Source organism: Ovis canadensis, chromosome 12, assembly GCF_042477335.2.
Source record: "Ovis canadensis isolate MfBH-ARS-UI-01 breed Bighorn chromosome 12, ARS-UI_OviCan_v2, whole genome shotgun sequence".
In the NCBI taxonomy this organism is placed as follows: domain Eukaryota; kingdom Metazoa; phylum Chordata; class Mammalia; order Artiodactyla; family Bovidae; genus Ovis; species Ovis canadensis.
In genome coordinates, this window is record NC_091256.1 from 50,395,286 (window position 1) to 50,420,501 (window position 25,216).

Sequence of the window (25,216 nt, forward strand, 5' to 3'; positions counted from 1 at the left end):
TGAGGGGAGTGGTTGTTTTTGAAGAAACCTTTTAAATTGGTCTGTTTAGACTGTTTATTGTTTGGATGAAAGGTTGCTATTCATGGCAAATAAACTCGGTATATAAAGACTGAAATTTTCCAAAACTAAATATTACCAATTGTAGAAAGAATTCTTAGTAATACTGTTTAGTAATTTTGATGTATTTACATATGTAATATATTTTATATATCTGTATTTTTCATATTTATAAACTTATCTGTTATATAAAGTAATACAGGCCTTTAGATTAAAACCTAGATTGGAATTATTATAACTTCTAGGAGGACCTCAACACAGAGCTTGTAAATTTTTAGATTTCTCCAAGAATCCCCATGGGCTTCCCTGGTAGCTCAGCTAGTAAAGAATCTGCCTGCAATGCAGGAGACCCAGGTTAGATTCCTGGGTTGGGAAGATCCCCTGGAAAAGGGAGAGGCTACCCATCCCAGTATTCTTGGGTTTCCCTGTGGCTCAGCTGGTAAAGAATCTGCCTACAATGTGGGAGACCTAGGTTTGATCCCTGGGTTCGGAAGATCCCCTGGACAAGGGAATGGCTACCCACTCCAGTGTTCTGGCCTGGAGAGTTCCATAGACTGTATAGTCCATGGGATCGCAAAGAGTCAGACATGACTGAGCGACTTTCACTTTCACTTGCACCCACTTCAGTATTCTTGGGCTTCCCTGGTAGCTCAGCTGGTAAAGAATCCTGATACCTGCAATACGGGAGACCTGGGTTCAATCCCTGGGTTGGGAAGATCCCCTGGAGAAGGGAAAGGCTACCCACTCCAGTATTCTGGCCTGGAGAATTCCATGGACTATACAATCCATGACCCCATGAGTCAGGACTGAGCGACTTTCACTTTCACTTTCAGACATATGGGGCACCAGACAGAAATATACTGTTAGGCAGCTGTTGGGCTAAATAAGAGTTAAAAAAAAAAAAAAAAGATATATAGCTACATCAGAATTAAGATAGGTTTGTTGTTGTTAATCAAATAATTATCTTTAAAATCCTAAAGGTTTTTTCAATGTCTGCTTAATTTCACATTAATCTTACATAGTTTTATAATGTTTATCATGATGTTATATAAGATGAAGAGATACTAGAGACTAAAAAAGTAACAGTAGGTAACGGAGAAGAGTCAAGGAAGGAAAATAACAGAATCAGAAAAAGTTGGGTCCTGCCTGCTAACATAGTGGTTATCCCCTGTATACCCTGGATCAGGTGAGGCTCAGTGTTTTCTCCTGTAATAGGGCTATTTCTTACAGATTGGAGGTGCAAATAAATGCCCCTTTGCTTCCCAATGTTCTGACTACAAATACTGCTCACATCTGTAGACATCTTTAGACTATTAAAATCTTTATATCAATTGAAATACAATTCTTAATGCAGATAGCTGTTTACCCTTTCCAGGCAAATAAGAGGCTGAACTCATTTGTAGGAATCTAAGAGATCGCAAAGAGTCGGACACGACTGAGTGACTGAACTGAACTGAAGAGATCATGCTGTATAACAATACCCCAGTTATCTGGAGCTCAGTCACTCAGGTTCCTTCAGAAACAGAAATCCAGTCCCTCAGGAAATGGCCTGGGTTGGTTAGTTTTTTCCATCATTTATTCCATAATATTTACGAAGCTCCTGTTATATGTAGGGCCCTGTGCTAAGTACTAGGGAAAAGTAATAAGCATATTCTCTCAGCCTGTCTTTGAAATTTTACCCAACTCTGAAGATCCATCTCGAATGTTGCCATCAGTAAAGACTCCCCAGAAGCCCACTGTGCTTGAGCTCACCTTTGACTCACTAATTCATCTGACACCGTGTTGCCCTTCTACAAGCAAGGTGTGTGGTTTTAGGGTTCACTTATGTCTCTCACAGTCCACATTAGACACTACGTAAACATTTGTATTGACTTTAGTGAAATACCTGTCCCAAAATACCAGACCACAGCCTCAATTATCCTCAAAGGCTTCCTGGAGCATGATTCTCCCACAGTCTTTTTTATAAGTTTGATTGCCTGCCTTTCTGGCCTCTGCAAATTAGAAGTGAATGGGAATGGGGAAAGATTTTTACTGAAACAATCTCCATAATGTGGAGCTGGAAGATTCAAAGCAGCATTACCATGGCAACATATTTTCATAATGATGACCTGTTTCACTAAGAAAAGTTAAATTATATTTTTTACCCTTTGTTTGAGAAGGAAATGGCAACCCACTCCAGTATTTTGCCTGGAGAATCCCATGGACAGAGGAGCCTGGTGAGCTACAGTCCATGGGGTCACAAAGAGTCAGACATGACTGAGCAACTAACACACACACACAGCCTTTGTTTACAGTAGTAGAGAACTGTATAACAATAATAAGATGCTGGTTATGGGAAAAAATCAATTGTGTAAATCTGGAGGTTATCTCCCCAAGTTCTCTGCTGGTGAGAAGAGACATAGCAAAGCCCCCTTGAGCTCTGTAGTATGTTTATGTGCATATTCCTGACAGGACCCTTTGTATTTCTGTTATTTCACTTTTAAAGAGTGTAGTCCTGTGCATGTGTGCTAAGTCGACTCATGTCTGACTCTTTGAGGCTCTATGGATTGTAGCCCATCAGGCTTCTCTGTCATGGAGATTCTCCAGGCAAGAATACTGGAGTGGGTTGCTATGACCTCCTCCAGGGGATCTTTCCAACCCAGGAATTGAACCCACATCTCTTATATCTCCTGCATTGGCAGGTGAGTTCTTTACCACTAGTGCCACCTGGGAAGCCCCCAAAGAGTGCAGTCACCAGCCTTATTCATATGGTTTCAAGATCCTCAAAGAAGCCTATGAAATAAGTAAGAGCTTTAAGGAAAGGAAGGAGACAAAGACACAACATGAAAAACAGACATCCTGGTCAAGCCCAGAGTTTTTCTTTAGTGGATTCTTTGAGGTATGGCAGGAATTATTTCTGATCTGGTTCCTTCATTCTTTGACCTGTTGAAGTTTCAGGTCTTTGTGTGTTAGTAACCCACTCCAGTGTTCTTGCCTGGAGAATCCCAGGGACAGCGGAGCCTGGTGGGCTGCTGTCTATGGGATCGCACAGAGTCAGACATGACTGAAGTGACTTAGCAGCAGCAGCTCAGTTGTATCCAACTCCATGACCTGTAGCCCGCCAGGTTCCTCTGTCTATGGAATTCTCCAGGCAAGAACACTGGAGTGGATTGCCATTCCCTTCTCCACTCAAGTCTTTAGGAAAAAGCTTTTAAATTAAAATTTTATAAAGCAGCCTATTTATTGAATACTGTGTAAATAATATTAATTTTTACAAGCAATTCTAAGTTGTTATTTTTGATTATTTACATTGCATTAGACTTCTCAAAAGCTATTTAGAAAAAAATGACAATAGGAAGGCCTGTCCATTGTTATTTTTCAAAGGAAAGCTGATTTTCACAATATTATTCACATTTTGTAAACAGCATCAATGAACCTACACATAAAAGGTTAAATGTTTGCAGACCATTCTTTTTTTGCCTCAAAGATCAGAGACAAATTACTATTTTTATTTTACATTCCCTTGATGAGGATAATGATAAACAGCTGTCACTTCAGTGCTTAGACTGCAAAGAATCCTATCGCAATCCTATAATTTAAACAAAGAAAAAATACACAGTCATACACAGTATTCATACAGAAAAGAGAATCATAGAGAATTTGCTTAAGGGAGCATTTGCTCTCTGCAGTTACTTGGTTAAAAGAAAAAATTCTACATATGTACATTTCCCCCATTCATCTTAGACATATTAGAAGGGACAATTACTCCTTTCTTTCTAAAATCATAACTTGAATTCTGTGACTCCCCATCATGCCCATGGTCTTATCAGAGTAGTTAAGATTTGCATGTAACTACACATCTACTAGGATTTCCAAAACCTAAAGAGAATTTCTAATTTCTAACTGGTTATTCTGAAATGTTTCTTCTCTTTTTTAATGTTGAGAATTGAACTGTTCAGTGTTTTCTATTCACTCCAATTTTTTGCTTATTACTTGCATCTGGTTTCAAAAAGTGGAAATCAATGTCTTTTGCATATTTTGATATGCAAAAATTAAAGCAAGGCTAAAAGTTAAATATAGGGTAAAGTGGGGAAATTTAGTGTTTCTATATGAAAATAGAAATGGTGGTATAATTTTCCTGGTGTTTCATTTTCCTAGAGGTTCTTTTAATAAATAGTTTATTCCAGTTTTCTCCTTTGGCTCATTCATATTTTTTATTTTTACAACTGTAAGTATTTAAATGTCATCTTTTCCTAGAAAATCTTTTTACATTTATTATTTTATCTGTGAAACTGATTTGACAAATTATGGGGTTTTCCCCTTTTCATAATAGTTTTTTTTTTAATACCCAAGAAAAAATAGAAATTGGCTTCCCATTGTATCCAAGGATCGAACCCAGGTCTCCCACATTGCAGCCAGATTCTTTACCGACTTAGCCACCAGGGAAGCCCAAGAATACTGGAGTGGGTAGCCTACCCCTTCTCCAGGGATCTTCCTGAACCAGGAATTGAACCGGGTCTCCTGCATTGCAGGCAGATTCTTTATCAGCTGAGCTACCATCATAGCCCCTCACATTATATTCACCTTATATTTATTGAACGCCTCAGCTCTCAGAGCCTCAGCATGCTCTTAAGCTGACGATAACAGAGGTACCCACCTCCTAAGGTTGTGGTGTGGATCTTCTATGTAAAGTGTTTAGCACAGTACCTAGAACATAGGAAGTGCTCAAAAATGTTCCTGGCAGAGAAAGTATGTTGATGCTAAAATGGCATCATCCCCTTTTGTTAAATACGACAGCAAAATCCCAATATGTTTCAGGTCAGAGAGACGAACTAAAATGCGCTTTATCTATTATGGAGATATATACTGCTTTACGTAAAAGACGTTTTCCTCGCAAAGCTGTAGGTCATGTATTTTCACTTGATATATACATGATTTCATCGTCATTTTATCATCCTCTCTATAATCAGGGCTTCCCTGGTGACTCAGATGGTAAAGAATCTGTCTGCAATGCAGGAGACCTGGGTTTGATCCTTGGGTCAGGAAGATCCCCTGGAGAAGGGAATGACAACCTAATCCAGTATTCTTGCCTAGAGAATCCCATGAGCGGAGGAGCCTGGTGGGCTACAGTCCACGGGGTCACAAAGAGTCTGAGGCAACTCAGCGACTACTACTTTCACTTTCACTATGATTAAGTAGTTCAGTTCAGTTCAGCTCAGTCGCTCAGTCATGTCCGACTCTTTGCGTAGTGGATCCTAATTCATCAACTTGGGATTTCTCTCATCTCCAATTTTGATGTTAGAGATCTTGAAATGTGCTGAGGCAGCTTCCTTGATTTAAGCAAAGCCTTTTTAGTGTCAATTCCTCCTCCTCCTTCTCTTTCTCTGCTTTGTGCTAGCTGCTGAGAAGGGAGAATTAAACAAGACCCTGCAGTCTTTGTGCTAGCTTTGTGCTAGCTGCTGAGAAGGGAGAATTAAACAAGACCCTGGAGCCTAATAGTGGGAGAAGCATAACTAGGCTGGATATAAATCATAGATGGTAGTACAAGACACAGATGAAGTACTGTGCAGGGAGTGATGGTGGGTCTAAAGGCCATTGGGAGTTTGTCTAGAAGAAGTGATGGTGAAGCTGACTTTTAAAAGATAAAAGGTCTTCACAGATGGGAGGAGGGGATTCCAGGGAAAGAGACTAGCTTGTAGAAAATACGGCGATTTAAAAATACTAGTTTGCTATTTTTATATTACTTGAATTGAAAATGTCTTGTGCTCAAATTTGTCAACTTAAATTTTCATAACGTGTGTTGAGAACCAAGCAGCTCTCTAACTCATTCTATGAATATTCAGAAAGGAAAGAAAGAAACTAACGTTATTGAGAACTCACAAGGCCCTTGGCTAGGTTACTTCATATGCATTATCTCATTTAACTTACACAAGTTTTGAGAAAACTTGTGTGTCCCCATTTTAAAGATGGGGAAGCTGAGTCTCAGTTACATTAAATAAGTGAGGTGTGGCCACACAACCGTACCTGATAAAGCCTGAGTTTAAACCTAAAATTTTAGTTTCAAATACGATACCATTAAGACAACATTGCAGTTACCACTGATTCTTGGAATTTAAGCTTAGTGTGGCACACAATCTGCAGTAGTTTTTAATGCCCTGGGAAGAAGTTTTTTTCACTGCCTTTGCTGACCTTCCCTCTATCACTTTACCACTTTATCACCCTAGCTTTTTACCTACTTATCCCAAATCCTATTGTGCTTATATTACAAATTAATAATAAAAGTAAGGAACTACCTGATTTACTTCTTTCAGTGACCAAAGACCATTTAAAAAGAGATGGTATAGGGATAGGGAAACAACTGTCATTATTGAGACTTCTAATCCCCTCTCTTGCTGCAGCAGCAGTAAGATGCCTCAGAAATGTCCTCCAGTTGTCATCATGAAGTATGTGATTCGGCTCTTAGGTTTGGAAAGTAACTGTTGTGTTTTAGAGTGAGCACATATTATTTTAATATTTTTAAGGTGTTAGAAAAGCAACAGAAGCCTATATAAATGTTTAGAACTAATTTCTATCTCTGTTATTGTTGATCTTTTGGCCTACAAATATGCCTTTCACACATACATATTGATCCAAAGTTAACACTTATTTATAGATCCATTTAAGCAATTCAGCACAGCGCTTTGCCGAGAACTGATTGGATGATTAAAAACCTGGCAGATCAAAGTAGGTACATTTCCAAAGAAAATTACTTCATGTCCACATTGGAAGCAATAAATTATATCCCCCCTTTTTTTTTGCATTAGTAATTAAATCTTTCCAAATGCTAGAAAGCAGCCAGACCACTAACAATATTTGTATCATGTTCTGGGGCTTAGATGGTTCAACCTGACTTGAAATGGAGACCATTTATTCTAAATTGATTTCAGTGCCAAGCCAACAGGTCAGCCCTTAATGATGAAGATGCCCAGCCCAGCCTCTGGTGGATAAGCCAAAATTAATTAACTCAAGTTGCAGAGTATAGGAAACAGATGCTTCTCTCATGTTGCACAAATAAATGCTTTGTGTTTGGATGTATTCTGTTTTATTCAAAGAATAACAAGTTGGAAGTTAAAACGCTAAGTTTTTCACAGTGGAGCCAGCCTTTAGTAGTGATGACAGAAGCATGAATTTATAGAACAAATTCCAGCAAGTGCATGGAAAAATGCATTATCCCCTATATCTCTTATTTTGGCTCCAGGCCAGGCCTAGGAGACTTAGTTTTAAATCTGGACTGATCCAAGTGTTGATCCATTCCAGAGCAGACCTAGGAGTTCCAGAACAACACAAAGGTTATTTCTAATCTATAGAGTCCCTGGAGACCCCTCCCAGAAGTTTACATCTGCATCAGATATTTGGATTCAGTTCTTTGGCCAACTTGCAAATGGCTTAAGATTACATTGTTCTCTAGAGGTATGTTGTTAGGTGCACTGTTTATCTGATTGTCTGTCTAAACATTCATTCAGAATCCCAGTATTTTGCTATCCCTTGATTGTGGCAGGCTAAAGGTAGAATAATAACTGCATGGTTCTGATCTCTTTTCAGAATAAATGGCTGTTTGATAAGATAAAGATGTTACCATCTGGTAGTACAACTTCAAATTCAGTAAACAGAAGTCAATCATATGATAATGTCTGGTATTTTTTTTCTTCTGAATCAATGTGAAATAATCCTTGTTTTTCTTTCTTTTCTGTTAGACTGAAAATGATGAGAATGGCCAAGCAGAAAACTTTTCTATGGACCCACAGTTGGAGAGACAAGTGGAGACCATTCGCAACCTTGTAGACTCTTATATGTCTATTATCAACAAATGTATCCGAGACCTAATCCCAAAAACAATAATGCACCTTATGATCAATAATGTAAGTGTTTATCAGCTGTCTCATTTTTAACTTCTAATTCCATACTAGTGTGGAAATTGCTCACACTCTCTTCAGCTTCTTTGTGATGTTTTCTGGATGGTCAAAACACCTATTACCCAGGCTTATCATTTTCTATTACAGGTGGTAATTGACTGAGTGGAGGGGAACTTAGGAAAGAAAACATAAAACTTCTAGCTACAGTATACTGATATTTCCTATTAGCTGTCTCCTCTAGAAGGGTGTGAATTTGCTCATGATAAAGCCCAGCAAAAGTACTATAGTCAAGGAATAAATTAGTTGCAAAGCCAGGAATAAAACCAGATACCCTGGCTTCTAGACTTTGAAATTAAAGGCAAAAGATATCTATTCTTTTCTACATATTCATACAGAATATGGTAATACAGTTCTTCTCACTGTCTAAAAATTATAGACTACTATTTTAACCTAGAAAAGGGCTTTTTGCCCTATCCCCATGGATACAAAATGAGTTTCTTTTTCTTTTCTAAGGTAAGATGATAGAACCAAGGATCTCAAAGTAATTGATCTATATTTCATAGAATCTTTTCCTTTTCATGATTATTTTTATAGCAGTCAGGAAATGATACTTAAATTACATGGTCTGGTTTGGTTCTTTTGGTAGCTACTTTGCTAAACTATAAATAATACTGCAATTTATTTGAGAACTTATCTTTTAGATAAGATAGGCTATAATGGGGTGTTTTATAGCAGAGTTTTCTGATTCTTGAAAAATGCAACACCGATTTTATTCCTTGTTATCTTCTAAGGACACATATTTATTTAAATAATATATTATTAGCATTTGCTTGTAACAAAAATTAGATGGTAAAGCACAAAAGAGCCCCACCCTAGAATTCAGGAGAAACTTGGATTCTATACTTGGTTCTGTTACAAACTCTGTTGTTGTTCAGTCTCTCAGTCATGTCCTACTCTTTGTGACCCCATGGACTACAGCACACCAGGCTTCCCTGTCCTTCACTGTCTCCCTGAGTTTGCTTACTCATGTCTATTGAATCGATGATCCCATCCAACGTCTCAACCTCTGTTGCCCCCTTCTCTTTCTGCCCTCAGTCTTTCCCATCATCAGAGTCTTTTTCAATGACTTGGCTGTTCGTATCCAAACAGCCAAAGTATTGGAGCTTCAGCTTCAGCATCAGTCCTTCCAATGAATATTTAGGGTTGATATCCTTTAGGATTGACTGGTTTGATCTCCTTGCTATCCAAGGAACTCTCAAGAGTCTTCTCCAGCACCACAGTTCGAAAGCATCAATTCTTCAGTACTCACCCTTCTTTACTGTCCAGCTCTCACATCAGTACATGACTACTGGAAAAACCATAGCTTTGACTATACGGACCTTTGTTGGAAAGTGATATCTCTGCTTTTTAACACACTGTCTAGATTTAACCTGAGACAATCCTTTGTGTCTTTCTATTTCCTCCATATATAAAATATGAATCATAAAAAGGTATCTGGCTTAGTTATTTGTTCCCCAAGATGGTATATATGGAAGTATTAATATAATGAAAAGTATAGTTGTAAGGAACTAATATGGCTGCCTACTAAAGAATTGAAATAACCATTATCCATATATTAAGATTCCTTTCAAAATTCTAAGTTTGACAGTTTGTTATTCATGATGTATGAGCTCCTTGACTTGAAGACCCCAGTCACATGAGCAATCTTGTTTTTAACTCACTTTATTTTCATACACATTTCATTTATTCAAACAAGGTGAGTAGAATGCTTTGAAGTATCAGCAGCAGGTAAGCAATGTATTGGAAATATATTGGAAACTATAAATTATATACTTAAGCTTAGTCAATGGCCTGCTGTGTGACCTGAAGCAAATCATTTGGCCCCTCTAGGCTGAAGTCAGTCACTTCTAAAACTACACTAGGAACCCTGAGCTGCCCCCCAGAATTGTCAGAGAACATAATAAATGTGACTCTATGCCATTTTGAAAAATATAAAGTACTAAACAAATAGTCTGTGTATTTTTCAAATTACCCTCTTAACTTCACTTAAATGAGTTCAGGTTGTTTTGCTGTGGAATCCAGGCACTTGCTTATTTAAACATTTTCCTGATTAAGAATCATTTATCTTTTCACTGTTTTACCGAGAGTCATTAGTGCTGCCATCAGTTCAAACGCTGCTCTGCTCTGCACTATATTAAATCATCAGCACAGGAAATAGCACTTCCTGTCTATAGCTGTGAGGAGTGGCTTGACATAAATTAGTCAAAAGGGGGAAAAAAAACTGATTGCAGATCTATCCTACTTTCACCTTCTCAAGAAACACACACACACAAAGAAACACGAGGATAATTGCCCTTACCCCTCACCACTCACTTGCTTTATGAGATGGCAAAACCCCAACCTAAGGGTATTATCCATGGAAGTGAAGTTCAGCTGATTGTCCTCAAGGAGACCTCACAGAAGAGTCCTGAGAAAGAAGACTTCAATTAAGACTTGATCTCCAAGGTCAAACCTTGCAGCAGAGATTGATAGGAATGTGGAGAAAGTGAAAACATTATGTAACACTGGATTCTTATGACATTATGGCTCTCTTTGTTTGAATATAACTTTTCATATCTCCCAGAAAATAGTTTTATACATCTAGGATGATTGCTTTCCTTTGGATATTATTTTATCCACATTTTTACCATATATGTAAAAGTATATAGAGCTTCCCTGGTGGCTCAGTGGTAAAGAATCCATATGCCAGTGCAGGAAATGCAGGTTCAATCCCTGGTCTGGGAAGATCCCCTGGAGAAGGAAATGGCAACCCACTCCGATATTTTTGCCAGGAGAGCCCAATGAGTCCATGGGGTCGCAAAGAGTTGGACATGACTTAATGACTGAAGAACAAAAATGAAAGTATATAGTTTTATATATGTGTGTGTATAATATAAATTTATATGTATAATTATGTATATGTAAAAACACACATCCCTTTTTTTAAAAATATATTCTCATGACATCTTATGGTACAGAACGTCTGACCCCTTTTTGTTCATTCCAAAAGCACCCTTTTGAGTACAAGAAACAGAAACACACTGAACACCCAGCACTGTGTCATATATCTGTGTTGATTTTTTAAAAAAACTTAAAGAGATCTTCAAGTGAGAGAATTCATCATAGAATCATAACAAGAAAAATAAATAGTTTGACTCCTCATTCTGAATTCCATCTACTTAACCCTGCTTTTCTATAAATGGTTGTGGGTGAAAAAGCTAGTTGTTCCTGCAGAACAGATAAATGCCTAAAACCGGGTCCTCTGTTTGTTAACTATCACTATTGAAAGCCAGGCTGTGGCCTTTCCTCTCTGAAATGGGAATGGCTACTCTGCCTTCTGAAAACGAATATGTTTCAGCCAACTTTCATAAAGTTCAGAATTTGGTGGGCAGTTTCCTTTGAAAGTTTACATTAAGTGTTCTGCCACTCAAGTCTCCATATGGAATTGTTTAAGAAGTTTAAAGCCAGCAATAAATGCCTCGCCTCAGACATACTGTAAGCCTTTGTCTATTGAAATGCAGCAGCTGTTTCATTGCTTAAACATACCAGGTAACAGCGGCACAAAGAAATAGCAAGTTTATGACAGGCAGTTTTTCTGGACAGGCTACAGGCAAAGCGACTGAGTTTTGTTTGAGACTTTAAAGAAAACACACATATGACACCACATAGCAGGCACATCTTGATGGCCTCTTCTTCTAGCTCACACTACCAGAAGTTCTCGATCAGAGAATCAAGAAAGTGAATCCAGCTTTATTTGAAAAGTGTCAGTGGCAAGGTGGCACATAAGTCTGTGTTTGAACCCATAGGACAGCCACCTGTTGGGTACTCATGATTTTGTTCAGTTTCCAATGAAGAAGTTGAGGCCCCAAGAGGCTAAGTGACTTGCCCAAGATCACACAGCTGGCGGTGGCAGAATCATGACTAAAATCCACCTCCACGTCTTCTCATTCATGGTCTGATATTCTCTCCAGTCCACCACCAGAGAGTGCATGCGGCAAGGTTCAGAACATTCTAAGTCAGTCTTATCAAACTAGGGGGGTGGGCTCTGATCCCCGTAGCATATACATAGGCTGTCTTCCCAGAGGGTTCATTTTACTTGAAAATTTGATCAGGGTTTGTTTGAATATGAGAAACAATGTTTTGAATCTTAACTAGTAAGTAATTTAAAACATTGCTCCTCGTAGTCAAACAAACCCAGCTAATACAAAATAGAATGTAAAGTTTTATGAAACATTTTAAGAACCAAATATGAAACCTAGAGGCATTTCACACTTGGAGCCTTTACCCCTGGACCCCTCAAGGTCTACTTTCACTCTCCTTGCCCATTGGCCCTTTGGTGGAAAATTAGTAACATGTGCCCTAGTTTCACAACTTATTGTAACTTTAGTGTGTATGAAGTAGAGTCTTATTTTAAATGTTCATTATTTGAAGGGAAAGAACATCTTAAATACCAGAGCACTAATTTATTTCCACCAGTCAAGAATTGTGTATCCTGCTCAAGAAACAGATCCCAACTAAGACCCAGAAGCCTCACAAGCCCCACTTTTGCTCCTCTCCACCCACCACCATCACTCACCACCAAGGGTAACTCTCCTGCTTTACATCATAGATTAGTTCTGCCTATACTTGAACTTTGGAATCATACAGTATGTACTTTTTTCTGCCCATCTTCTTTGCTCAACCTTTGTGAGTCAAAGGATATTCCTTTTCAAAGGAAAACTTGGTTGGTCCTTACCAAAATGAAATCCCTGGGAAACGGAAAGCAGTCTTTAGTAGAAATGAGAGAATTGTGAGATCCCAAAGAATCTATAAATTCTAACCAAGCCCCTCTCTAAAGCTGAACACAATTAAACTTCTTAATTAAGTTTTTATAGGTGTATTCATGTGAATGAAACTTATCACTGTGCCATTCTGGGGCCCCTCCTGTCTCCAAACAAAAAGGTTTTAAGGAAATGATCTTCTAAGTAACTGAATTGTATGAAAATTCTATAAATATCTCTTCTATTTGTGAAGGCTTTAAATGGTTTTAGTAATAAAGACAAAGAAGAAAGTTAAGGATTCAAAAATACTGCAGGTTGCTAGAGAAGGGTTAAAGTCAGAAAGAGAGGAAAACATGTGGAACGTTTTTAATGACCTCACATTCCTTTACACTGAGCAGAACGACATGGCGCAGTAATGCCTGTTTATCTAGCCTGTGGAGTTTGAACTGGAATGAGGCTTTGTGCGTGAGAATTTTTTGGTGAACCTCACAAAGATGTATAGGTTGGTGTTATAATTAAAGGCGTAAAGATTCTTTCAAATCTCACATGCAAGTATAATTAGTTTAGGTCATGTTCTGTAAGGTATTTTCTCAATGCTATCATTTAAAAGGGATCCACTTGGCCTCCAATTGTGCAGAATCCTTGATTTAAATATTTGTACCATTGACATACAAACTGCTCAGAAAGTCCCTGAAGTGTCTGGAAACTCCCCAAAGTCCCCCCTACCTTTGTTCCAGTTGTAGCATTACAAAGTGAGGCTAGCAGGAGGAGAAGAGTTTTAAATTTTCTTACGTGCAGAATAAATGTTAACTTCACTCTTCATGAACTGTGTCACTTGATGCTGGCACTATTGCCCTAGCTGCCTACCTCTACATATGTAATCCCAATTTAGACCTTATACTATTAAAAAAAAAATAGCTTTTGTTGATGGAGCACTGCCTAAATGCTAGGCATCAAGCCTACCAGGCTCCTCTGTCCATGGAATTCTCCAGGCAAGAATACTTGAGTGGGTAGCCATTCCCTTCTCCAGGGGATCTTCCTGACCAAGGGATCAAAACAAGGTCTCCCTCATTGCAAGCGGATTCTTTACCATCTGGGCCACCAGGGAAGCCCTGGCATCATGGTAGGCAATATATATTCACTGTTTCACTGAATCCTTGCACCAACTCTTTTTTTTTCTTTTTCTTATACCAACTCTTGAGGCAGCTCCTACCCTTAACCTGATTTTGCAGATCAGGAATCTGAAACTAAAAAAATGTTAAGTTTTTTGCCCAAGAACAATAAATGTTAGAGCTAGGACTCAAATTCATTTTTGGACTGTGACATGTGGCTTGTGGGATCTTAGTTCCCCAACCAGTGATCGAACCTGTAGCCCTACATTGGAAGCATGGAATCTTAACCACTGGACCAGCACGGAACTCCTGTAGGACTCAAATTTTGAGGACTCAAATTATGAGTCCTGTAGGACTCATATTTCCAAAGAATATGCCCTTAACCACTGTGCTATATTGCCACTTTCTCTTATGCTAAAAATTATTCATATTATTTCAGGACATTGCCAAATCTATTGGATAGTAGGCAGGTTTTAATGTGTAACATTTTGATGTGAAAGAGTTGATTCAAGGCAGATCTTTGATCAGAATACCAAAGCAGGCTCTTATTATTTTATTTCATGGTTTGTTTGACAGTTGCTTCTTAATTCAGATCTGCTTTAAATCTATTCTTGGAAGGACCTTCTTTTAAATTGTGTTTAATAGAGTCTAAGTGATACTCCAGGAAGATGTAAAGCTTCAAAAGAGCTTAACCCAACTGATGGTCAATGCCAGGAAACTTGTCTGGTTTTGAGTTTGGAGTCACACCATCTCTCCAAGTACTTACACACCTCATAGTGGAAGATTTGTGCAAACGTGTGTGACTCCTTGGGTACCTGCAAGTGTGTTTAGCAGTAAATAAATCTTCAAGGAGGAGAACAGTTCTTAAGCCAAATTTACTGTCTTTTCACTAAACTTGACTTTGCTTGACTTCCACTCACCCAAACTTCAATGCTTGAAGGTCTTTGTTCCTTTCTTCCTTGCCTCTCATATCCAAACAGCACCAGGTCCAGCTGCTTTTTCCTTTTAATATCATTTATCTGTGCCCATATTTTCTATTCCACAGCAACCATGCTAAGTTAAACCCTTATCATTCCATAAATCTGCAGTGGTCTTCTGACAGAATTCTTTATCTCTACTACCACTCTTGCAAATTCTTTTCCAATCACAGCCAGACTGACTTTCCTAAAACTCTCTTTTATTATTTCACTTACTTGCTTTAAAAGCCTTCCATGGCTCCCCATTGCCAAATGGATAAAGTTCAAATACTTTTCCTTGGCTTTCAAGGCCTTCACATCTGGCCCCAGGTTACCTGGCCAAATTTACCTTCTACAGCTATCACACATAAACTTTCCCTTCCACCAGACAGTTGCCTGGATACATCTTATGTATTAGATTGCTTCTACATTTAAATCACTCCTAGTTTACAGAATATGTACAGAGAACTGTGTTTATTTATTTCACAACAGAGCTGTGATTTAGCTGAATTCTCTGATTAGTAGAATTATTCACATGGTTTGATACCTTTAAAAAATAGTGAAGTTATGTGTTTTAGAATCTTGTCATTTCTGAGTTAAAAAATTTAACTACAACCCAGGAATCTTGAGCATCTGACAGGTGTTCTGTTGTCTGCTTGAATTTGTAACAATTAAATATACTCGCTTTTGGCCTTTCATAGATCCAGTGACTCTAGATAAGTGTTAACTTTCTCTTAACAGGGGCATTGAAAAATCCAAGTTGGTTTATTCTTCTAGGCTTAAGTTAAGTGGCATACTTGTGTACCACACTATAATCATGATGCTTAACTGTAAATTATCTTTTCTAGTCACTCAAAGTGAGGCAAGGGGGTCATGGAAAAGAGCACTAGACAAGTCTGAAGATGTGGGGTTCAACTTAATGTTGTGTGACTTTGGGCAAGTTACTTAACCTCTCTGAGCTTCATTCAGTTCCTTCATCTGTAAAATTGGGATAATAATACATGCTTCATATATATGCAGTGAGACTTAAATCAGATAACTTGTGAAGACACATTGGATTTCATTGATTCTCACATTCACTTTTTTCCCCATTTAACATTTCTGACATGAAGATGCATGTGACACTCAGTGATACCTTGGCATTCTGTCGTAGTTTTCTTGACGGTGGTTTTCCTTTCTTAGTGGCATATAAAAGAGTGGTGTGTCTCAAAATCAGGGGTGTCTTAGACTTGATGAAATACAGGTACTGATTCTCTCTCCCTCAAGGCTATGTGACAACGCATCCTTTCCATTCTCATCCTGCCACAAAATGCCCCTCCCCAAGACTCACATGAATTGGTCATATTTTAATTTGTTTTCTTATATGGAACTTTATGTCATATAAGGTTAACTATAGAACCTTATGTCAGTCTTCATCACTGTTAAGCTCTGGAAACCAGAGAATGTATCATTTTTTTTGTAAATGACCTTGCATAATTATATATTATTCTATATTTAATAAATATTCTCTTACTGGTACTAATTACACTTTTGAGACAACATGGAAACCTGGGGTCTTAATAGTATTCCAGTGATTTTTGGTAAAAGATAGGTAAAGGGCTGAAATACCAAGGAATGCGTAGCTTGTGTTACTACCTAAGTTTCCCCACACCATTGTTTCCTATTGAAAATACCACCACTTACCTGCTGGCACTTTCCCTTGTCTATAAACCAAGCAGCCACAGATGACATTGCAGAAATGCTTGTACAACCAATAGGCCTTGTTCTGACGATGGCGAGGTTTGGCCCTCTTTTCAACTAGCTGTTTTTCTTTAGTATTAACAGCCATAAGACAGAGAGGAAAGTTACTGGCATTGGGAGACTAATGAAGAAAGAAGAGTAAACATGCATGATGGGTCCCCTTTCCCAGAGTGAACTTTTGTGGACTTTGTCCACAGGCTCTGAACCAGTTTATCATTCAGTCACTCATTCATTTCCATTTTTCACTTTTCTGCGGTGACTCGACAGGTTAAAGATTTCATAAATTCCGAGCTCCTAGCACAGTTATATTCTTCAGAGGACCAAAATACCCTGATGGAGGAATCTGCAGAGCAGGCTCAGCGCCGGGACGAGATGCTTCGAATGTACCAGGCCCTTAAAGAAGCCCTTGTGGTCATCGGCGACATCAACACGGCCACGACGTTCACGCCCGCACCACCACCTGTGGACGACTCCTGGATCCAGCATTCCCGCAGGTAGGAAGGAGGTGCCCCTAATGCCAGAGGCCTCCCAGCTTGTCCAGAGTCGTTTTCCAAATGTGCTTCCTAAGCCAATATGAACCTAAAGCAAAAACAGGAAAAGGAATATTTAAGTTCAGGAGGGAGAGAGAATCAGATAGTCTCAGCTCCTTTCAAAAACAAGCACAATATACCTGGACAATGGCATGTTATACAGCCATTAAAAAGAATAAGTACTGAAGTGAAGACAGTCCAGTTAATGTGAAGCTTAAAAAAAATTTAAGTTGTAGAATGTTGTGTACAAAAAAGCAATTTATGCACACACACACACACACACACGCACACACATATATATATATACACGAGAGAGAGAGAAGATACTATAGAATATAGATAAAAAGGATACCCAGGAAAAGATACTGGTTGTCTCCACAGAGGAAGGGGTGGGGAAGGAAACTTCTTTTCACCTTTTACCCTTTTATAATATCCCTAATGTGTATCTGAGTTAGTCAGACAGTACTTTTTTAAATGTAGTCAATTAAACATATTTTTTAAGGATAACTTCTGATGGAAAGGAGGATGGGCAAACTGCTATCTCTCTGTCCCCAGGTCCCCCCCTCCAAGCCCCACCACCCAGAGGAGGCCAACACTGAGTGCACCTCTCCCGCGACCCACGTCTGGCCGGGGACCCGCACCCGCCATCCCCTCCCCGGGACCCCACTCAGGGGCGCCGCCAGTGCCATTCCGGCCAGGCCCATTACCTCCTTTCCCCAACAGCAGTGACTCATTCGGGACACCTCCGCAGGTTCCATCTCGGCCCACTAGGGCCCCTCCCAGCGTCCCGAGGTGAGTGTTCTGCACGCGGCCAAGTAGGGGGGTTGGGGGGTGGGATGCTCGTGGGTTCTCTTATAGCATGACAGACAAAATTGATTTGGAAAAGAAAAGGGCAAAGATACTGTCCTACATGTTTGCGGTACCCCCTCCCCCTGGAGAGGAATCATAGGAAGATTGCTGAACCCATGACTCCATTTAGAAACCAATATATGGACTACACTCTCCTTTCTCTACTGGCACAAACTAAATGAACCACAGAAACTTAGGTCCAGATGAATGACATTTTGGCAGGTGTTTGTAGAATTTGACAGAGAGCTTTGAAATGAAAGAGCCAGTGGCTGGTTTGCTGCAAGCTGTGTGCTCCCTAGGTCACCAGAGCATCACAAGCTAAGGCCTAGCCTTTTCTATTACCAGAGGAATTCTATAAAACCACTGACTTCAAGGAATATTATCCATCTGCCCTCCGAACTTTGACCCTTAAGCCCAATGTCACTAACTTTAATGTAGGCTGAGTAAAAATCTGGTTGATTCATCTGCAATTGTTTTTTATTTTAACACAGACATATGACTGCTGTATGCGGTCACTGACAATAAATAAAACAGAACATTGTACATTTGAATAATACATTTTGGCATTTATAAGCAGATTTTCAGGCTTAATTGTGAAACAAAATAGCTAATAAATAACTGAAACTTGAAATCATGTACACCACATATAGTTGAAACTATAGTCTCACCTTCATACATTTACAGTCAATATATTAATTAGAGATTTTGAAAGTACAGGGAATTAGGGTTTTGTTTTTTTTTCAACATCAGAAATTTAAAAAGGAAAGAAAATAACCCATAGAGAAAGCTAATTTTTTAGAAGTTCAATTCAGAGGATTAAAATATTTGTATACTCCATGAAGGAAAACCTTACTATGCTTGTACTGTCAAAAGAGAAGTGATTTCTGCCCACCCATGAAGTCTGAGTCACCTCACGCTCTAATTACAGTGCTTACATTTATTTCAACATTCAGGGCTGTTGGGTGTAGTGAAGAGAAGAAGGGGCGCCCTAAACCACTAAGCAAAGGGAGGTGTAGAGGAACAGAAGGGAATGTGAAATCAGAAGATTTGATTTGCCGCAGGTCTTGGGCAGCTCAGACTGAGCCACGAGCTCCTCATCTATGAAATAAAGACTCAACAAGGTTGTTGCCCAGATCATATGAGATGGGATATTTGAATGAGTCTCATCAACTGTAAATCACGGTGGATGTTATTACCATCACCATTGTGGTCCCCATCAGAGAGGATATGTGTACTCTCAAACCAGTTTTTTTTTCCTCTAACCTCAGTAAATTTGATTTATACTGAGGACTTGGAACTGAGCTAAATTCTAGTATTGATAATAAAAATGATAATATTTATTGAGCTCTCAATGTTTGCTTTGCGGGCGTGTGTGCCCAGTCGCTTTAGTCATGTCTGCCTCTGGTGGCTCAGTCAGTAAAGAATATGCCTGCAATGCAGGAGACCCAGGTTCGATCCCTGGGTTGAGAAGACCCACTGAAGAAGGAAATGGCAACCCACTCCAGTATTCTTGCCTGGGAAATCCCAAGGATGGAGGGGCCCAGTGGGTTACAGTCCATAGGGTCACAAAAGAGTCAGACACAACTTAGTGACTAAACCACCACCACCACAATGTGTGCTAGGCATTGTCCTGAGAGCTTTGCAGGTTCATTTTTGTTTCATGCTCACAACAACGCCACGAGTTAGGTGATTGTCCATTTTACAGACTAGATGCAGAGGTTAAGCTGTTTACCCAAGGCACTCAACCAGGCCCTAACAGAGTTGGGCTTCAACACCAAGCAGTCTGACTCCAGAGCTGAGTCTCCTAACCATAATGTCAGGATTTCTCCACCTCAGCGCTATGGACGTTTTTGTTGAGTGGGTCGTGCTGTGCATTTTAGGACGTTTAGCAGCATCCTGGCCTCTACCCACTGGATGTCAGTTGCACTCACTGAGTTGTGACCACTGAAAATGATTCCAGACATTGTCACTGGTTTGGGGGAGTTAATCTCCCTCCCCTTGAGAACTTCTGTACTGCAGCATTCAAAAGACTGTCCCTTCCAGGTAATCAAGCATAAAGGTCAGTGCTGAGCCTCACTTATAAGCAAAATTAGATGATTGTTTTAGGAAACTTAAGATTGACTGGGAAAAGGTCTGCCATTGTGCCAATAATGTATGGAGGCCATTGGGGGAGGGCTGTTAGAGTCCCACATAGGAGCCTTGAAGTCAGCTATTTTGTCTGTTTAGCTATAAGAAGGAACCAGAGCAACCTGGGGATGCCTGTCTTCAGGAATGAAAGTGCATGTCTTTGCCTGCTCGCTTGGCTGCTTCACTTCTTGGGTTCAGATAAGCTGGCTTGCCAATACCCTTCAGAGATACTGCTGAACGCTAAATTGATTTGGTAAGCCAGGTGGAGTTGCCCTTGGTATTTCTGAGCTCGCTCACAGAGGGTAGCCGGCAGGAATCGGCCTCCAGAGCCTGAGCTGGAGAGGGAGACCTCCAGCTTTTAGTCGTCTGCACTCGGGAATTTATAGGACAACGGTTGTGTTACTCAAAATTTTTAGAGTATTCTCAAGTTAGAGCCAGAATTAATTTGATCTGGCCTTGCAAAGGGTCTCAAATGTAAAACAGAAATGAGAGTTCTGAGTAAAAGAGGAAAGTTGGTTGTTTTCTGCTGAGCCTTCGAGTTTCAGCGCCAGTTCTGCGCATTGGGAGGGAAATCCCTGGAGGGGCAGGGGGTTGGTCACCTGAGAGAGAGCAAGAAAGACTCTGTCAGGATCCTTATGCCTATTAAAGTTTAGCTTTAGATGGAGAATTCTGACCACATAAAGTCTGTTTTTAATAAAAGCCAGAGCGGGAATCCTACCAAATGCAAGCCAGAAATGAGGTTTAAGATTTCAAAAAAAGAAAGAGAGAGGAAAGGAAAGAGGGACAGAGATAGAAAGAAAGAAAGAAAAAGTTGAGGGAATTCTTGTGGAAACTTCACCTTGTTCTATTTATTTATGTATTCTCTTTTCCCTCCATGACTTGCCTCCATTTTCTCTATTAAAATCTAAAAAACTTGAAATGCCATTATCCATCATCTTCAGAAAACCAACCCTTAGCTTTCCGAGAAGGAAATTTAATTTTTTCCCCCAGTCCTTTGCTTTCTTAAGGGCCCTTTCTCCCCTTTTATCTGAAACCAGAAACTCATAATATGACAAGACAGCACAAGGGGTACCCCACCAGCTCCCTGTTGGGCTTTAATGTTCCAAAGGCAGAAACTGAACTTTTAGCAGCAAAAGATTCTGCCATTGTGTGCCCGTGCTTAGTTTTCTTCTGGATAATTCACAATTTCATTAGCACTTTGTGATTTTCACCTTTAAGCGCATATATTTATTATGACCCTATTCAGACATAATGAAAGTGCTTACAGTTGTACAGAAACCATGAGTGTTCTGGGTGTTTTGGGTTTTTTTTTTTTTTAAGTGATTATTATTGTATCTTTCCAATTCAATGTAAAGGAAGAGGAAGGAGAGAGGCTGGTGGAGTCATTTTTGGCCCAGGTTTTCTCAGCTGCTCAAGCTGTTCTGTTTTATGTGCATGGAGCCTTTCAGTGAGGGAGCTAGAAATATTGCAAACTACATGCCTGCTTTAATTAATTCCTCCTGAACTAGGGAAGCATTTCTGTCCCAAAGAGTCTCACCAACAGGGATAATTCTACCATTAGAAAGTTGATTGTACACAAATCTGACTTGGGGAACATTTTCTGTTGCTAGAAGTTTTCATGTGTCCCCCTCCTCTCTCACCTCCATCAGCTTCTCTGGAGGGGCTAAAACCCAGTTGGAAAACCCCATTTAGTCGTGTCCTTGTTTAGCACTGTATTCTTAAACAGACATCAGTACCTCTTTAGGGGCCCTATTCTTTTACTTGAAGATCCTAATGTTTGACCAAACACTAAGTTTAGGGCTGATGTAGTTATTTTCAGTTAGAGCTTCTTAAAATTAGCTAATTGGGAATCACAGCCTTTGACATTAACAGAACAAATTAACTGAATCAAAGTGTGTTTTTCCTGGCAACAGTGACTCTGGCATTATTTTATTCATTTGTCTTCTCCCCTTTCCTTGGACTAAGCTATTTTGCAACGGTCAAAAGGGGATAAGGGTGGGAGGAAGGGTCTCTATCCAAGGAAAAGCAGACTTCACTTACCTCATCACCCAGTCTTCTATTAAAAAAAAAACAAAAAAACTTTTTTTAAAATAGAAGTCCTTTCTCTTAACCACCCCGTCACCAAGTCTGATGGTGTCTTTTAAAAGTGACACAAGTGAATCAGAGAAAAGGTTAGCTTTTACTCCAGCTCACTCACATGACAGAAACACAGCATGAATATCAAGAGTGCTGCACAGAAAGAGTCTCTGGGGAGGCCCATGGTGATACTGGGGTCCCTGCCTTGCGGGGACAGCCCTGGAATAGCATTAAGATTACCCCAGGGCCTCCCACTTGCACTCTTTCCAAGACTTAGTTTCCCTGACTTTACATGGAGCGCCTTGAGAGTCTCCTCTCAGCCCCACATTCTCAGTAATTCATGGTTCAACTAACCATAGCAAAAGATAAGTCAGTTCTTTATGTGAAGAGACAGTCCATGCATGCATTTTCTTTTCTTTACAGAAGTAAAAGCCCTTTGATTTTCTTTAATCTTGTTTTAAATGGTTGACCTTGATGTCTTCTGTACCGTATCTCTTTTATGCATACATATTTTATGCATTGAGTTAACTGACAGGTAACACAGAATCCCTTTTGCCTAGGGATAAGGCTCCCCTGTTTCGTTTTGTTTTTAGCCAGTCCCCCAAATTTTGAATAAGAGAAAACCTGTGATTCTTATGAGTGTGTCTTTGCATCCCTAATATCAAGGTTTGGTGCCATGAAGGACGAAGCTGCCGAGCCTTGAAGTCGTGGGCTCAGGGTTCACGGACAGTTAAGCAACTTGTGGGACTAGCCTGTGTCTGACTCCTCAACAGTCATGTTCTGGAAACATCCTGACTTACTCCCTCCTCAACAGCCCTCTAAAAGCATGACTTCTTTTAGTAGCTGAGTGTCTTTGGATGAATGATGAATTCATCTTGTGATTTCTGATTTCAGCCATGAGCTTTCTATTTTCCTCACCATCTTTCTCCTTTAAAGAACAAACAGATAAATTTATGATTAGGTGTTCTGATTTTTCAGGGAACAGTTTTTATATTTAGCAACTGGATTTAAAAGTCAAGCAAGGATTTTTACAAAGTATAATTGCTGAGACTAGAAACACCTTCAAAGGCATTCTTTCTGATTCTTTATATTTGAGGCATATTGTGAGGCTACTATGTCACAGAATTTGTTACTGAAACTCCAAATGTAATTAATAATTTGTTGTAGGTTTACCATGAGTTGTCATGATGCTTAATATATTTTCATGAATATAGAAATTTGGCCACAAGATGTTCACTAAAGAAAATGTCTTTTAATTTTATTTGAGCCTCTCTATTAAATATTTCATCAAAATCATTCAAATACCACAGTGATTCTGGTTGTAACATATTAACTCACTAGAGTGGATCAATGGTTAATGTCAAAGGTTTTCTTTCTTCAGGGTCTTGGTTTCATTCTAGTTCGAGTGGAAGTAAATTAGTCTGGTGGTTTCCTTCTTGGGTCTAGCAAACTTGAGTTACTTTGCACAAATATCTCCATCCCACCACAGTCCAGACTGAGTGGCAGTCTGTTTAGGTCAGGCCCAGGAATGTGGGAGCTTTACAGCTGTGTCAAGGTAGATTTCAGATTGCCTTTAAATTTTTAATGTGCCCCTTATCTTACTTTTTCAAGCATCTGATATTGCAGGAGGGCACAAGAAAAAGGAAAATAAGAAAGGATCTACATGAGACAGTACAAACAACAGAAATGCAGACAGAAAGCAGGGCAATAAATATGACAATAGACCATATACCATCTCAGCCCCATGGTAACTGGCACTGAGTTAACGAAACAACTTCTTCCACGTCTCACAACAAATAATAGCAAATAGCTCTGTCATTGTTCTTGTTTGGGGCTCTACATTGCTAAGCTTCAACAATGAAGGGAAAGCCTTTCTGAGTTTCAGGGTAGCCCGTCTGCCCCTGGTTTCACCTGATCGAGGAAAACAGCCAAGACTGGAGTCTGGCACAAGAGCCACTGTCCAGTGAAAAACGCACAGTCAATAGTTGTTATTCGTCCTGTAGCCCGTCAGCAGCCAACTGTCACCAGCTGGAATCTGCTGAATGTTCCTACATACAAGTTGATGTCAGCTGAAAGAAAAGAAAACAATTCTACCCAGTGTAAGCAGACCCACAGTCTTGCAGACGCACACAAGCTAGTACTTCTGTTTCATCACCGCCCTCTTTTGTCTCCCTTGCTGTAAGAAAAGAACGGTTTTACGGGGAACGATTTTTCATTTTCAGGCAGTTATGGTCAGATGGCATGTTTTTCAGTGACTTCAGAGATTCATGGCACAGCATGATCCATGGCTCTTTCACCTCTAAATTTTCTGTAAGCAGCCAGCTCCAAGAATGAGCTGCTGGACACTTCTTCCTCCCTCTGATTTATCAGTTACGAGGAAAAAATCAGAAGTGAAATTTAGCTTACTAGAGCCACTTCAGCCAATAAATAGCCAGGAAATTAAACATGAAAATGTAAATGCTGCATTTTTCACTCAGAATATGCGTTATATGCCTACCTCTAGTTGTATGAGAGAGGAACTGAGGATTTAACTGAGGGTTTGATGGCTCTGGTCTACTTGTCATAATTTTATTGCTGCTTAAATATAGAATTTTTAAATGCCCTACATCGAAACCCTCAGCTTACTGTAGCCAACATCTTGTAACCATTGTCTAGGGGAACCTCTGAATCTAAACATATATTTACACCCTTTAGTTGCCAAATGAAATCCATCTGGCTTACCCAATGCTGTTTCCAAAAGAATATTACACTTTTAGTCTAGCCAGTATTTTTAAATGTAGGAGAGGAGGTGGGGGGTGGGGGGCATGTTGGAAAGGCACTGGGTTTGTAAGAATCTGCCTGTGTACTGATGCCACATTACCAGTATTTAGATAAAGTTTAAGCTCATGTGGCAACTCTGACCAGAAATAGAATTCCTACGGAGGGCAGTGTCAAAAGCCACAAAGAACCGAGGCAGGCTCATCATGGCACAATACTTTCTTTTCTTTCTGGCTACTTTTCAGGCATCAGAGCCACACGGTAGGCAAATCCACAAACAACGAGTGCTCTAATTTCTGAAATTATTTTTTAACCATCCCCATAAACACCAGGAACTGTCCA

The 25,216-nt window shown here is 39.6% G+C and overlaps 1 protein-coding gene across 6 annotated transcripts in view; it reads left to right on the forward strand.

Moving 5' to 3' along the window:
* DNM3 (dynamin 3) overlaps positions 1-25,216 on the forward strand; it is a 638,181-nt gene that overhangs the window by 590,818 nt on the left and 22,147 nt on the right. For 4 of the 6 annotated variants that reach the window (XM_069545637.1, XM_069545635.1, XM_069545641.1 and 1 more), the window contains 3 exons: positions 7,770-7,934; positions 16,803-17,029; positions 17,621-17,857. In XM_069545637.1, coding sequence (XP_069401738.1) covers positions 7,770-7,934; positions 16,803-17,029; positions 17,621-17,857 — 629 coding nt within the window. Of the gene's footprint in view, positions 1-7,769; positions 7,935-16,802; positions 17,030-17,620; positions 17,858-22,783; positions 23,414-25,216 lie in introns of those variants that run through there. The other 2 variants (XM_069545636.1, XM_069545640.1) reach the window with 1 other exon arrangement.